General features: G+C 35.8%; 1 protein-coding gene across 2 annotated transcripts in view; it reads right to left on the bottom strand.

Annotated features, from left to right (window-relative positions):
- ANOS1 (anosmin 1) overlaps positions 1–12,789 on the bottom strand; it is a 139,879-nt gene that overhangs the window by 20,790 nt on the left and 106,300 nt on the right. Inside the window, exons 8-10 of one of the 2 annotated variants that reach the window (XM_035344677.1) lie at positions 10,442–10,589; positions 7,089–7,136; positions 5,770–5,919 (exon numbers count right to left, since the gene is read on the bottom strand). In XM_035344677.1, coding sequence (XP_035200568.1) covers positions 5,770–5,919; positions 7,089–7,136; positions 10,442–10,589 — 346 coding nt within the window. The remainder of the gene's footprint in view (positions 1–5,769; positions 5,920–7,088; positions 7,137–10,441; positions 10,590–12,789) is intronic. The other variant, XM_035344767.1, reaches the window with a different exon arrangement.

Genomic DNA, 12,789 nt, shown 5'->3' with positions numbered 1-12,789 from the left:
GAGGATTCTTTGCCTCTCCCTGTTTTAAGTGTTCTTTTTTTTTTTTTTTTTTTTTTTTCTGCTTTAGCATTTACCAGAAGCACAAAGAAAGAAGCCTGAAGCCAAGTCTTAATGCATTTTAAATATTTGTCTTTTTAAACAAAACAAGGGGCATATATATTGATTTTAAATATCTAGAAGTACTTTAAATGTTTTATTTAAACAGGGGGACATAAATGCACGTAGACTTCATTAAAAGGCAAGTGAAGGAACCTAAAGCTTTACTTGAGCAAAGATAGTTACCTTATACTCAAATAGCAAGCACTGAGAAAATGGTAGTAAAGACAGCATGCTGGGTTAGAAAATATTATTGTGATATGTTGCTTTGGAAAAGAATCATACTAAATTACATTGTGATATTTTCATGTATGGGAGTTATTGCAGCAAGTGATGAGAACTGCAGAAGTGAGCTCATAAAGAATAAAGTGTTTTTTGTTGTTTTTGTTTTTTCTCCTCCAGTTTATGAGATATATCCTATTTTCATACCATAAAGATATGCAACTTTGCAGCAACTTGAAGACTTCTCAGCTGAGGTCCAAAACCTCAACTCTCTAAGTTGCCAAACCACTGTGGAACAGAGGAAATATAAGATTTTCTTTATTTTTGCACTTTTAGTCTTGATTAATGCAGAAGATACTGAGGATCTTAATTATTAGGTAGCTAATTCTTTTAAGTAGGTTTTTCAGAGTGCATCAGGTCTTGGTAACAGATAGTACTCTGTGAATCCAGCACCAAGGAGTTAAACGTGAGCTGTTTAAGTTGGTTCCACTACTTGACATAAATAGCACATAATTTCTAATTTCACACAGTCAAGATAGCCAAAAAATCTGGCCACAAGCAAGTTCCTCTTTTCATTTACAAAAGCAGAATTCATGCTGTTTAAGGAATGTACCGTGTTTCTCTAATCCCAGGCCTAAATCAGAGGCAGCAAGTGAAAGGCATTTTCTTCTTGAAAGAAGCCATTGTATTCATATAATTACAATACACTTTTGTGATGAATGTCTAGCAAAATTATGTGCATTTGCTAAGCAACTTGTACTGCTTGAAATGTGCAGTTATTCTTGCTAGCATACTTTCTGATGAAAAGATATTATTGCTATCATACTGAAGCATTCAAAGTGAAAGATTATTTCCGAGAGTTGTGTTTTTTGTTTGTTTGTTTGTTTGCTTTCTTGTTTTTAATGTAAAGTATAGAATATGCATTCCATTCATGCCACATACTTACTGAAACTAGTGGGACTTAAGAAATGACACTTGAAGAACTGGTCTAGAGAAGTCTTTCCAGCTACCAAACTGTGGCAAATTATGACATATAAATATGGAAATAGGATCTTCCACTCAGACTTTAACTGAAACACTGTATTTAGTTCTGAGTACTGATAAGCAATCACTTTACTGCATAATAAAGCTACTTTGGTAATAGTTTGCAACATCCCCTCTATTACAGAATAGCAGTCAGATTAATTCTATTCAGAGGGATATAAAAACAAGAGCTTCAGCCTTGATGTCATCATTGTGTTCTCTCACTGGCTTCCTAGAGGCACATCTGCAAATGACACTGAGGAATACATCTTCTTTGTAGTAATGGCAGAACTAACTTTGAATGTCAAGAGACACCACCATGCATTCTGGATATCTGGAGGAGCATTGCAATAAACTGTTAGGTGGCTTCTGCAGCCTGGTATTCATAAAGGACAAATTCCCTGTCATTCAAAAAACAATAACAACATCTGTTATAGGGCCTCACAAATACAGCTGAACAACTTGATTTAACTTCAAAGTTAGTTCTACTTCGAGCAGATGGTTGGACCAGATGACCTTCAGAGGTCCATTCCAATGCAAATTATTCCATGATTATATTATGTCCTTTTTTAGACAGGGCAAAATGTTTCAAATTCAAAACAATTTCGAAGCTACCAAATGGAACAATGAAAATAAAGAAATAATCCAAAACACCCTTAGTAATATGTTTGTATTTTCTAAGTGGTATGAGACAGCAAGATACCCACATAGGTCTTTCCTTCTGATTGTTTCTGTAATTTGTGATGCACTCTGAAGTTGGCAAGCAGTACAAAACTCTTCTGTAGAGCCATCTTGGTTTTGGACAGAATTCCAAAAAATACATATTCTTAGGTCTAACAATAATGAGGAGTTATTAGTATAGAAAATGAGTGAACATTGCTCTTACAAATTGAAACCCTTCTGTTTTAGTAATTGTTAAGTTTTTCACAGAATCACTGAATGATCTAGGTTGGAAGAAACCTCCAAGATCATCTAGTCCAACCTCTGACCTAACACTAACAAGTCCTCCACTAAACCATATCACTAAGCTCTAAATCTAAACAGTTTTTAAAGACCTCCAGGGATGGTGACTCAACCACTTCCCTGGGCAGCCCATTCCAGTGCCTAACAACCCTGTTGGTAAAGAAGTTCTTCCTAATATCCAACCTAAACCTCCCTTGGTGCAACTTTAGCCTATTCCCCCTCATCCTGTCACCAGGCACGGGGGAAAATAGACCAACCCCCAACCACCACCTTTCTACAGCCTCCTTTAAGGTACCTATAGAGAGCAATAAGGTCACCCCTGAGCCTCCTCTTTTCCAGACTGAACAATCCCAGCTCCCTCAGCTGCTCCTTGTAAGACTTGTTCTCTAGACCGCTCAACAGCTTTGTTGCCCTGCTCTAGACTCACTCAAGCACCTCCATGTCCTTCTTGTAGCGAGGGGCCCAAAACTGAGCACAGTACTCGAGGTGCAGCCTCACCAGACTCGAGTATAGGGGGACAATCACTTCCCTGGACCTGCTGGCCACACTACTTCTTATGCAAGCTAGGATGCTGTTGGGCTTCTTGGCCACCTGAGCACACTGCTGGCTCATCTTCAGCCAACTATCAACCAATACTCTGAAGTCCTTCTCTGCCAGGCAGCTTTCTAACCACTCATCTCCCAGCCTGTAGCTCTGCCTGGGGTTTTTATGCTCAAGGTGCAGGACCCAGCACTTGGCCTTGCTGAACTTCATACAGTTGGCCTCAGCCCATCGATCCAGCCTATCCAGATCCTCCTGCAGAGCCTAACTGCAACTTTTGTTACAGTTAAATGACACTTTATATCAACCTATAAACTGGTTTAAATATCTTCATCTTAAAATACTCGTAAATTTATACAACATATTTATACTATCACCGCTGCAAACATCTCTGTTTAGTACCACAAAGTTTATTGCATAAAGTACTAAAAACCTTGAGAAACAAATTAGACGAAGCAGCTTGCTACAAACAGTTGAAATCTTACTGAACTTAGAAATGTCCAAAATATTCAAGCATCAGTCTTGTATTTCTTGAATTATTTCTTATGTCATGAGAACTCTCAATATTATCAGCCTACATATTTCATAAGGTTTCATGACATTTTCTTAGTTGCTGTTTATTTAAAAGTCATACATCCTAATTTAAGACTATTCAATGGCTGCATTACTGAAGAAAAACAAACAAACAAACAAACAAACAAACAAAAAAACCACATTGCTTTTAATAGCAAAACTGATTTGGAAGGTACCCAAAATGATCATCAAGTCCAACTCCTGGCTCCACACAGGACCACCTACAAATTAAAGCATGTTTCTGAGAGCATTGTCCAAATGCTTCTTGAACTCTGTCAGGCTTTGTGCTATGGCCACTATCCTGGGGATCCTGTTCTAGTGCCCAATCTTACAAAATAATGAGAACAGTAAAGCAATCAGTAGGGACTCCTGCTTTCAACAGTCATGTAGAAGACAGAGGTCAGTTCCTTGCCAGGAAGGATTTGAACTTTGATTGCCTATCTGCAATGAAAATAACCTAGACATCAGGCTGTAGTGTAGGCTGAGGTAAATTATCTGTATTCCCTATTACAGTTGCTGCATTCTATACCTCCTACAAATCCCTAAAGATGACTTGAAACAGTACAGTTCATAACGGAGAAAGAAATGTGGGTACAGTTCCAAACTCAGTTGGCTCCAGTAACTGCTGACTTTCATAATGACAAGACACGGCCAATATGTTCCTCCTGCTGTGTTCACCAGCACAGTGAAAAAAATCTTGCTCCTGCAGTACATTGTCATTAGTAAATTTGCAGTAAGTACCTCATCCATGCACTACCTAATCTCCAAACTCCTATAAGAGCTCATAAAAGCTTCTAGGTTCTCAGGAGGAGGTAACTGGCTATATTTCAGTTCCACATGAGACAAAGGCTCCTGATGAGTTACTGCATATGCTGTCACTCAGAACAAATATATATTAAAAAAAAAAAAAATTGACAAACTTCCATATTCTGTCCCTCTCACATACCTTTGCTATCACAGCTCATTATGTAAGAAAAATGAAGATATCTTCCACTGTATGGCTGAGGCATAAACCTAAACACTCAAAAACATGTGACAGAGCTTACTTCCACCACATGACAAAAATTGATGTCTTGGTGTCCCCCTGATATAATTAAATGTACACAGATTTATACAAAAATCTACACAGCAGCTCATGAACTCAACTAGCCCATCTCTTGAATGCAAGTAAAGGCAACAGCAAGCAAATCGATGTCATTTCTAAAAGATGTGTGCTGCATCTGTCTTTGAAGATCACCAGTAGTGAAGATTCTGCCACTTTCAAAACCAGTTATTTTAAAATGATAAAATATTTCTTAACTGGTCATGAAAACTACTATACATGTAAGGTGAATTTCACTAAGGGTGGTGGCACTTTGGTCATATGATGCATCACCTTCCTCCTGGAAACAGGCTAGCAGGAGAAGAGCCACAACTGGATGAGTTACTTCAAGGGGCTGAATCTTGTCTGTTGACGGTGAGTTGACCCTGCCTTACACCTGTGGGACTGTGAGGGACATACTATCCCCATCTTTGAATCTTGCTTCTTTTTTTTGCTTGTTTTCTTTAGTTTAAACTGCTCAGAATTGAACCTCAGTTCCCAGAGAGAAGTGAGGCATCTTCAGGCCTTCTACAAAAAAGTTGTCTGGTCTGAGCTGGTTATCAAGGCACCCTCTGTACTGAGAAAGGAACACAGGCAACGCCAGAGCATGATTTAGCAGTTGTGTGGGATGAGTTACCTCAGAAGTCATGTTTTTCTGACTACAAAAGCAGCTCAACAACTAGTTGACAGCTCACTTACAGAAGGTTAAAGTTTAAGGTGACCAATCCAAAGATCAGAATACATAAATCTCACTTTGGATAGCCAAAATTATTATTATTATGTAAACTTACCATTAATTATTAAAAATGTGTCAATTTTTATTTAAGCTTTAAATTATCTTGCCTTTCCATAAAGTTACACCAAAAAATGAAACAAAGATGGTCAAGAAAGGGACAAACGCTTAAAATGTGTATGTAGTCGGGCTGGGCCAAAGCTTGCAGATTTAATGGAGGAATAGACATATAATTTGACTTAATGTGTTACAGAATGTAAGAGATGTAGACATTTAAACAGGTAGACAGTTTTTAAGAAACAAAGGATACCGCTCATAATCCACACCCTCCAGTGTGGCATACTCTTACTGTTATATGGAATAACTGAATGGCCTTTCTCCAATCAGGGTGATGCTACATAACCTATGGAGGATGGGTGTTGGATTTGACTTTGAATGATTGTATAAGGCTCAATATATTATACCAATGTTCTGCAACTCTGAGACACTTTATGAGAGTTCTTCCTTAGAAAAATAATGAAACAAAACTTGGACAAACCTGTTCTCTTCCAGTAGACTTTAACCTGAAGTTGATTGTCCTGATAGAAAGGAGTTCCAATTTTAAGAAAACGAGTGGTTTTCCTTCTTTGATATGTTGGGTAAGGATCTACCAGTCCTTTCTGGGGTTTCCCAGCAGATGTCTGCTCATCTGCAGTACATAAAACAATTAAGAAATTATTTATTTTAATACAGTGCTGTCTAATGACCATGTTAACAATGTTCAAATTCAGAGAAAAAAAAAATCTTATTTCAATATCTTACCTAAACAAAATTATTACAACTTTAAAGAGCAAAGTTCATAATGGTTGAAAAAGATATAATTAGTTTGAAATTCAGTAATGATATTTTAGAGAGAGAAAAAGGTAAATATATTTTAATATGAAAATGCTCTCTAAATTTTTAAAGAAATCATAAGTAAAGGGAGCAAATTTATAACCACAGGAAAAAAAATGTTAACACTGTGACTTTTTAAACAAGCATGGTATCTAGTTGTACTTCTGTATAATCATTCATGGTCTTGATATTTGCACAGCATTTGAATATACACAAAACCTGAGGATGGGATTGAGTGTAACCCACAGAGGCTACATGTGGTTATTACATCAAGGTAAATACAGTCCTTTGATATGCTATATGAGAACACTATGGTCAGATTAAAGATCTTTCTTGCCCACTTTCCTGTCTCCAACAGTGAACAGTGAATGCTTAGGAAAACATTGTAAGAGCAGAATGAACTTTGAGCAACTCCCTCGGTGTATGTGCCTAGCTTCCAACAAGCAATGGTAACATGACATCCTTCATCAAGTAACAGTTTGCTTTTCATCTAGTAACAGTTTGTGAACATATAGCAGGATTGTCAGTATTAAGAATAATTGAGTATTCCTAGATATTTTCAATTTAAGAGTCAGTAGTGCTGATTCAAACTATATTTAATTACACACTTTCAGATACACCAGTTCTGATTGAGGGCAGTATTTGCATCAGATTAACAAAAAAAAACTTGTATTGAATTCTATACTACATTTATTTATATGTATTTAATTCTACGTGTATTTAATTCTATACTACATTTCAATAAAAAGTAGAGATTCCGATGATTAGGAAGTTGTGAATTATTAACTACTTGAGAGAAAAAGGGAAAGACTCAAGTTTCAACAATAATCATGAATAATACGTAAGCTTGAATATTTTGCCTGATATATAGCTTTAGCTAAAATCTCAATTGCTTTCTGGAAAAAAATATACTTTTTCAACCCTTTTTTTAATCTGATATATTTTTACATTTTCTTTGCTTCTTTTAAATCAATGCAAACCTACCAAATATATGCAAATTCTTTCTCAAGGTAAACATAGCATTTATGTTATCTGAAAGAAAATCACAAAGTGATAGAGTAAAATACAAACTTGAATCTATTAGGTATATATCAATTTAAAGTATTTTAATTTTACTAAATTTATACTTTCTGTTTTCTCTCTACTCCACTTTCATATATATGTGTATATATATATATATATATACATGTATTGTATATACTGATCAAGACAGAAAATTTTGCTGCATTTCCCAGAAGTGAAACATATGAGTATATGTGAAACACCATATATGTCTGATGGTGGGAAAAGATAACACCAGAGGGCCAGGGTCAAAGCTCACAGGGGTCTGTAGGATTAAATTACTTCAGTGGGTTATGGACTGATTCTATTCTGATGACATGAACAGACACCTAAAAAAAAAAAAAAAAAAAAAAAGACCTTAATTCCTCAGAGAGTTGAATAACTGTGGTGGTTTTACCGTGCTAGGCAGTTGAACACCACAACCAATCTCTCACTCCCCCTCCTCAGATGAGGAGGGGAAGAAGTAAAGGAAAGAACAACTCACAGGTTGAGATAAGGATGATTTAATTAAAGAGAAATATATATATATATAAATATTATTAAGGAAATATTAATATTAATTAAACAATTCAACTAAAGGGAAAAAAGGAAAAGGGGAAGAGGGAGGGGGAAAGGGAATAACTAAACAAAACAAGTAAAGGCTCTGTGAAGTGCAGAGGAAAGAAATTACTCTCTACTTCCCACAAATGAGCGATGCTTGACCACGTCCTTGAAGCAGGGCCTCAACACACGTAGCCGGTGTTTGGGAAGAGGATAGACGTTTTCACAATGAGAGCCCACCCCTCCCCTCTTCTTCCTTTTTCCACCTTTTATTGCTGAGTGTGACATCATATGGTATGGAATATCCCTTTGGCTGGCTTAGGTCAGCTACCCTGGTGATGTTTCTTTCTCACTTTTTGCCCACCCCCTAGGAGGGTTAGAGAGAGTCCTGATGCTGTGCCAGCACTTCTCAGCAGCAGCAGCAGACACAATACCGGTGTGATACCACTGCTGTTCTAGCTACAAGTGGAGAGCGCAGCACTGTATGGGCTGCTGCAGGGAAAGTTAACATCCCAGCCAGACCCAGTACAGTAACTGACAGTGGAACTTCAGCAAAATTGGAACGGTGCTTCTGGAGCTACTTCCCAAAGGCCAAAGAAGTCCCCAAATAATGAGGAAGTGTGAATGTCTTGTCCTAGATAATATTTCAGGCAATTTACTTTTCAGATTTCTCCATCTGATTCTGAGTACTCTTGAAAATACCTCAAGCAGAATTAGCTCTAACTAACTTCAGTGAGACTCAGAAGATGAATTCAGATATATTTGCATTGCCTCTAGAGGTAGATTTAGTTTTTTGTTTGTTTTGTTTTGTTTTGTTTTGTTTTGTTTTCATATAAACCATAATTTAGCCATTCTTAGAAAAGATCCAAAAAGGTCCGCACACACTTCTCAGCAGAGTGCTCAATCACACTAAAAAGTGTGATATGACTGGTTTTGACCAAAAGAATCCTGAACTCTTGGCTTTAATAGGAAGGATGTTCAGATTTGTCTGTCAACTTATAGACATATATTTGTCTATAAACTTTCAAACTTTAAACTTCAGCCTGGAGAAGCAAAGGCCCCATGGAGACCTTATAGTGACCTTACAATACCTAAAGGGGGCCTGCAAGAAATCTGGGGAGGGAGTCTTTATCAGGGAGTGTAGTTATAGCACAAGGTGTAATGGCTTTAAGGTAGAAGAGAGTAGATTTAGATTAGATATAAGGAAGAAATTCTTTATTCTGAGAGTGGTGAGACCCAGGTTGCCCAGAGAAGCTGTGGGTGCCCCATTCCTGGAGGTGCTTAAAGCCAGGTTGGATGGGGCTTCGAGCAATCTGATTTAGTAGGAGATGTCCCTGCCTGTGGCAGGAGGGTTGGAAATAGATGTACTTTAAGGTCCCTTTCAGTCCAATCCATCCTGTGATTCTATGATTCTATGATTGATTATTGAAGGACTTTCCTGTAAAACAAATGTGTTTGGTTTAATTCTCACAGGAGGTCATTTGGCCCAAATAAGTAGAGAAAATGAGCTTAATAGGGGAAAAAAGGAGATCTTTAGGTAGGTTTTATCTTCTTGGTACATTAAAATGTGAAACTACTGTAGATATGGAGGTCTGTTATCATTAACAACTACTTTAAAATATTTCATACATATCCAAACAGAATATGTTTGCAGAAGGGTCCAACAAAAATAGAGATTGATTAGTTAGGGTGAGAGTACTTACGGTAACAGCAACATTATGAAAATGGTGCTAAATAAAGTTTAAACTTTTATTTTACTTTAAAATAAAAATGTAAATGGATAGAAAATGAAACAGTCAGGAAAGGATATTTAGAATGATATCTCTAGCACCTTTTAATCAGAATTTTGCTGTACTGTATATTGTACATACATTGGCAGTTGGGACAGTTACTCAGTATTGTATTGTAATTATGAAAACATTTAACTAAGACTCAGTTTACTGTTAGATTCAGATATGATTTTAAATTATATTTTCATAGTAAAATGAGAAAAAGAATTTCAACAGCTTGTTTAATGTCTCTTTGGCTAGGTATGCATAATAATGGTACCTGGGATTCTTTCCCAGTTACTAGGACAAAGCCCAGCTCAGCAAAGCGCTGCCTTAGCACGTGAGGTTTTAAAGAAGATCTTAAAAATAAATAACCTGACCTCTGGAGATCTTAAGATTTTAATTTTAATGTTGGTCCTATGTGTGTAATATTTTCTTGAGAATTCATTTCTTATAAGGAATGAACAATTTAGGCTCCCTAATAGAAGAGTTAGTGTTTTATATCAATTTGTAGCAGATATTTATTTGAGTGGTCCAAGAATCTGAATTCATGGGCTAGTCAAAACAGTCAGGATTTTCAAAAGGATTGCAAGCTACAACTGTCTAGTTAAGACAAAGACACAGAAATGGATTTACTCCAGCGACTAAGGAATGTAGTTAATATTTATAACTATAATGTATTTTAAAAATATTAACATCACAGTGATGCACATGCTTCCATTTTCATTGTATTTATTTACTTCAGGTGAGCAGGAGATAAGACGAAGTATAGGTGAAAACTATGATCAGTTTTTAGATAAGCAATTTAACATTAAAAGGTTACTCGACTTGACCAAGACAAGATCACTTTGCTATCAAACAGCCAGCTTTAAGAAAATTATTTCCTTTCACTTGAGAAACCATTACACAAAACATTCAAAATCCAGATAAAGAAGAGAGAAAGTATTTAGGTGTCTGAATACTCACGATTATTCCTGGCGTCCTGTGTTGTGCTAAAATGGAGAGAAACCTTAGCACTTTTAAGGCGTATCTGACCCCAGCGTGTTACTGCCTGTAGTTCTACATTGTAGTTGCTGTTGGATTGGAGTCCCTCCAGGACCACATAATTCTGGGGCTGTAACAGAGGAGAATAAATATACAAAGCAGTTATAGTATTACTGAAACACAAGCTCTTATTAAAAGCAGGCTTATTATCTTGGGCTCACTACTCCTTTGAAATTAGAAAAGAAAACTCATATATAAATTTCAGCATAACAAAATTTTCTTTCTTTAAAACAACATTTTACTGAACTCTATTTTTGTGTGTCACTTTTAAAGAACTAATAAAGGACTAACTTTCCTGGTATTTACCAGATTTTTGGCAATTCCTTGGCAAATGCAGACACGTACTGTTTAGGTCAAAATTAAAGGTGTTTATATATATATATAAATATATATATATGTATAACTTTTTTTTTCTTGTGCCTAAATTATTATAGCCAAATAAATTTAAACTCTTTTCTCGACAATTTCGACATTAGCAAACTATTGACAACTTAATCTAGAGACAGATAGTCTGAAGACTACTAGAATGCAAGATTCAGTACATTTGTCAATATTTTCTATAAAATGTTTTATACAACAATAAAAATAAATAAATAAATAAACAGGCATCCAGAAAAAACCTCCTTATTAACAAGGATTCTTTTCCTCTACAGAATAAAAAATTGAAAAGAAAAAATGAAGGCTTCACAGTATTCTTACATTCTTAAATACATTTTTAGTATTTATAAAAATCCTCTTCTAGCCTGTGTCACAGACAGGATACATTACTCCATGTTTTCATTAGAATTCTTTGTGCCTCTAAAGTTTCACAGTTCAGAGTGAAGAGGACAACTATGCACTGCCACAGTTCAGGGATTGTCAAAAGCATTTTGTTGTAATTATGTTTACTTGTTTTGTGATATTTATTATTGACTATAACTCTTGATTAACGGCATTGATTTCTAAATACTGCAGCAAAAATATCTGAACGTCTACCTAGAATCATCTAGAAATCTTTATAAAATGGTTTGGACTAGACTGCTAGACCATACCTAAAGGTAAAAACTGAGAAAAAAAAATCTTCAGTGTTCTTTAAAAAATGAGATTTTTCCACCTTGATTCACATTTTCTACAGTTTCAATTTTTAGACTGAAGAGTTTCTGTAATATTCCAAGGACCACTGACCAGCAATAGCCTCAGGAGTATCCTGTGGTGGTAGTCTCATTACTGTACAGTTTCATGCGATGCTGCAGAAGACAAGGTACACTGGGCCAGGAGTAATATGAAGGGTATTCTAGGAGCCCGTCTCTTCTCTTAGATATGTCTTGGATCTTCTGGACTTCCTTATATTCAAGGCCAGAACCTTGTCCCAATTATTTAATACTGCATATTGGATATTTTAACATATACCCAATTTGAAGGTCTCTAGCCAATAGCAGCTTTCCTGAGAAACACAACATTTTCTACCTAGCACAATCCAAATCTACTCCTACCTTGCTAAAGTGATTCTTTAAAAGTACAACAGAACTCTTTTTTTAAAAAAAAAAAAAAGTTTTTTTTTTTAAAAAAAAAGTTTTTTGTTTGTTTGTTTGTTTGTTTTAAGTATTTAACTTGAGAGTAGAAACCAAAAGTTATCTCAATCCCTAAGAAGACTCCATATCGTTTAACACACGACAAGACTCCATATGGTTAACACAGACATGGAAACAAATTCTCACAATGCATTAATAGAAGTTAGTTCAGAGAATTAAGTCCAGTCTGTATTTGTGATACATTTCTATTCCTATTAACTACTTTAAGACACTATGCAATATGCTTAAGCATATGACAGCAGATAATTTTCCAGTAAAGCAATATTTGATATGCATCAAAAAAACTCACAGAACTTTAGTGCTATGGAAATATGTCAGATCTCTGGTACATCAGAGTACTTAAATGTTGTTTTGTTTTCCTTGGACCTATAATAATTATTTAATAGTTGCTCTATATGATAGTACGCCGAGTTTTATTTACATATTGAAAGAATAATGCAACACATGATGCTACATCTTTTAAATAAAACAACACTGTATCTTTCAGAAGAACAGTAAAATAAGCCTTGCTATAGAGGGCAAACAGCACTTTACTTTCTATTTATCTGTCCTGCAAAATCTCATAATACTTGTCTGCATTTTAAGGCAGAAGTCTACTTCTCTCCTTGAGTTCAGTGAAGCATGGAGACTGAGAAATCAAAATTGTTTATGGGGTTGGTGATCTTAAAAATTAAGGCAATTACTTTCTCATCTCATGCG

This window comes from Oxyura jamaicensis, chromosome 1, assembly GCF_011077185.1.
Source record: "Oxyura jamaicensis isolate SHBP4307 breed ruddy duck chromosome 1, BPBGC_Ojam_1.0, whole genome shotgun sequence".
Classification (NCBI taxonomy): Eukaryota; Metazoa; Chordata; class Aves; order Anseriformes; family Anatidae; genus Oxyura; species Oxyura jamaicensis.
The sequence above is the reverse complement of the archived record's forward strand: the minus strand, read 5'-3'. Positions and strand labels throughout refer to the sequence as shown.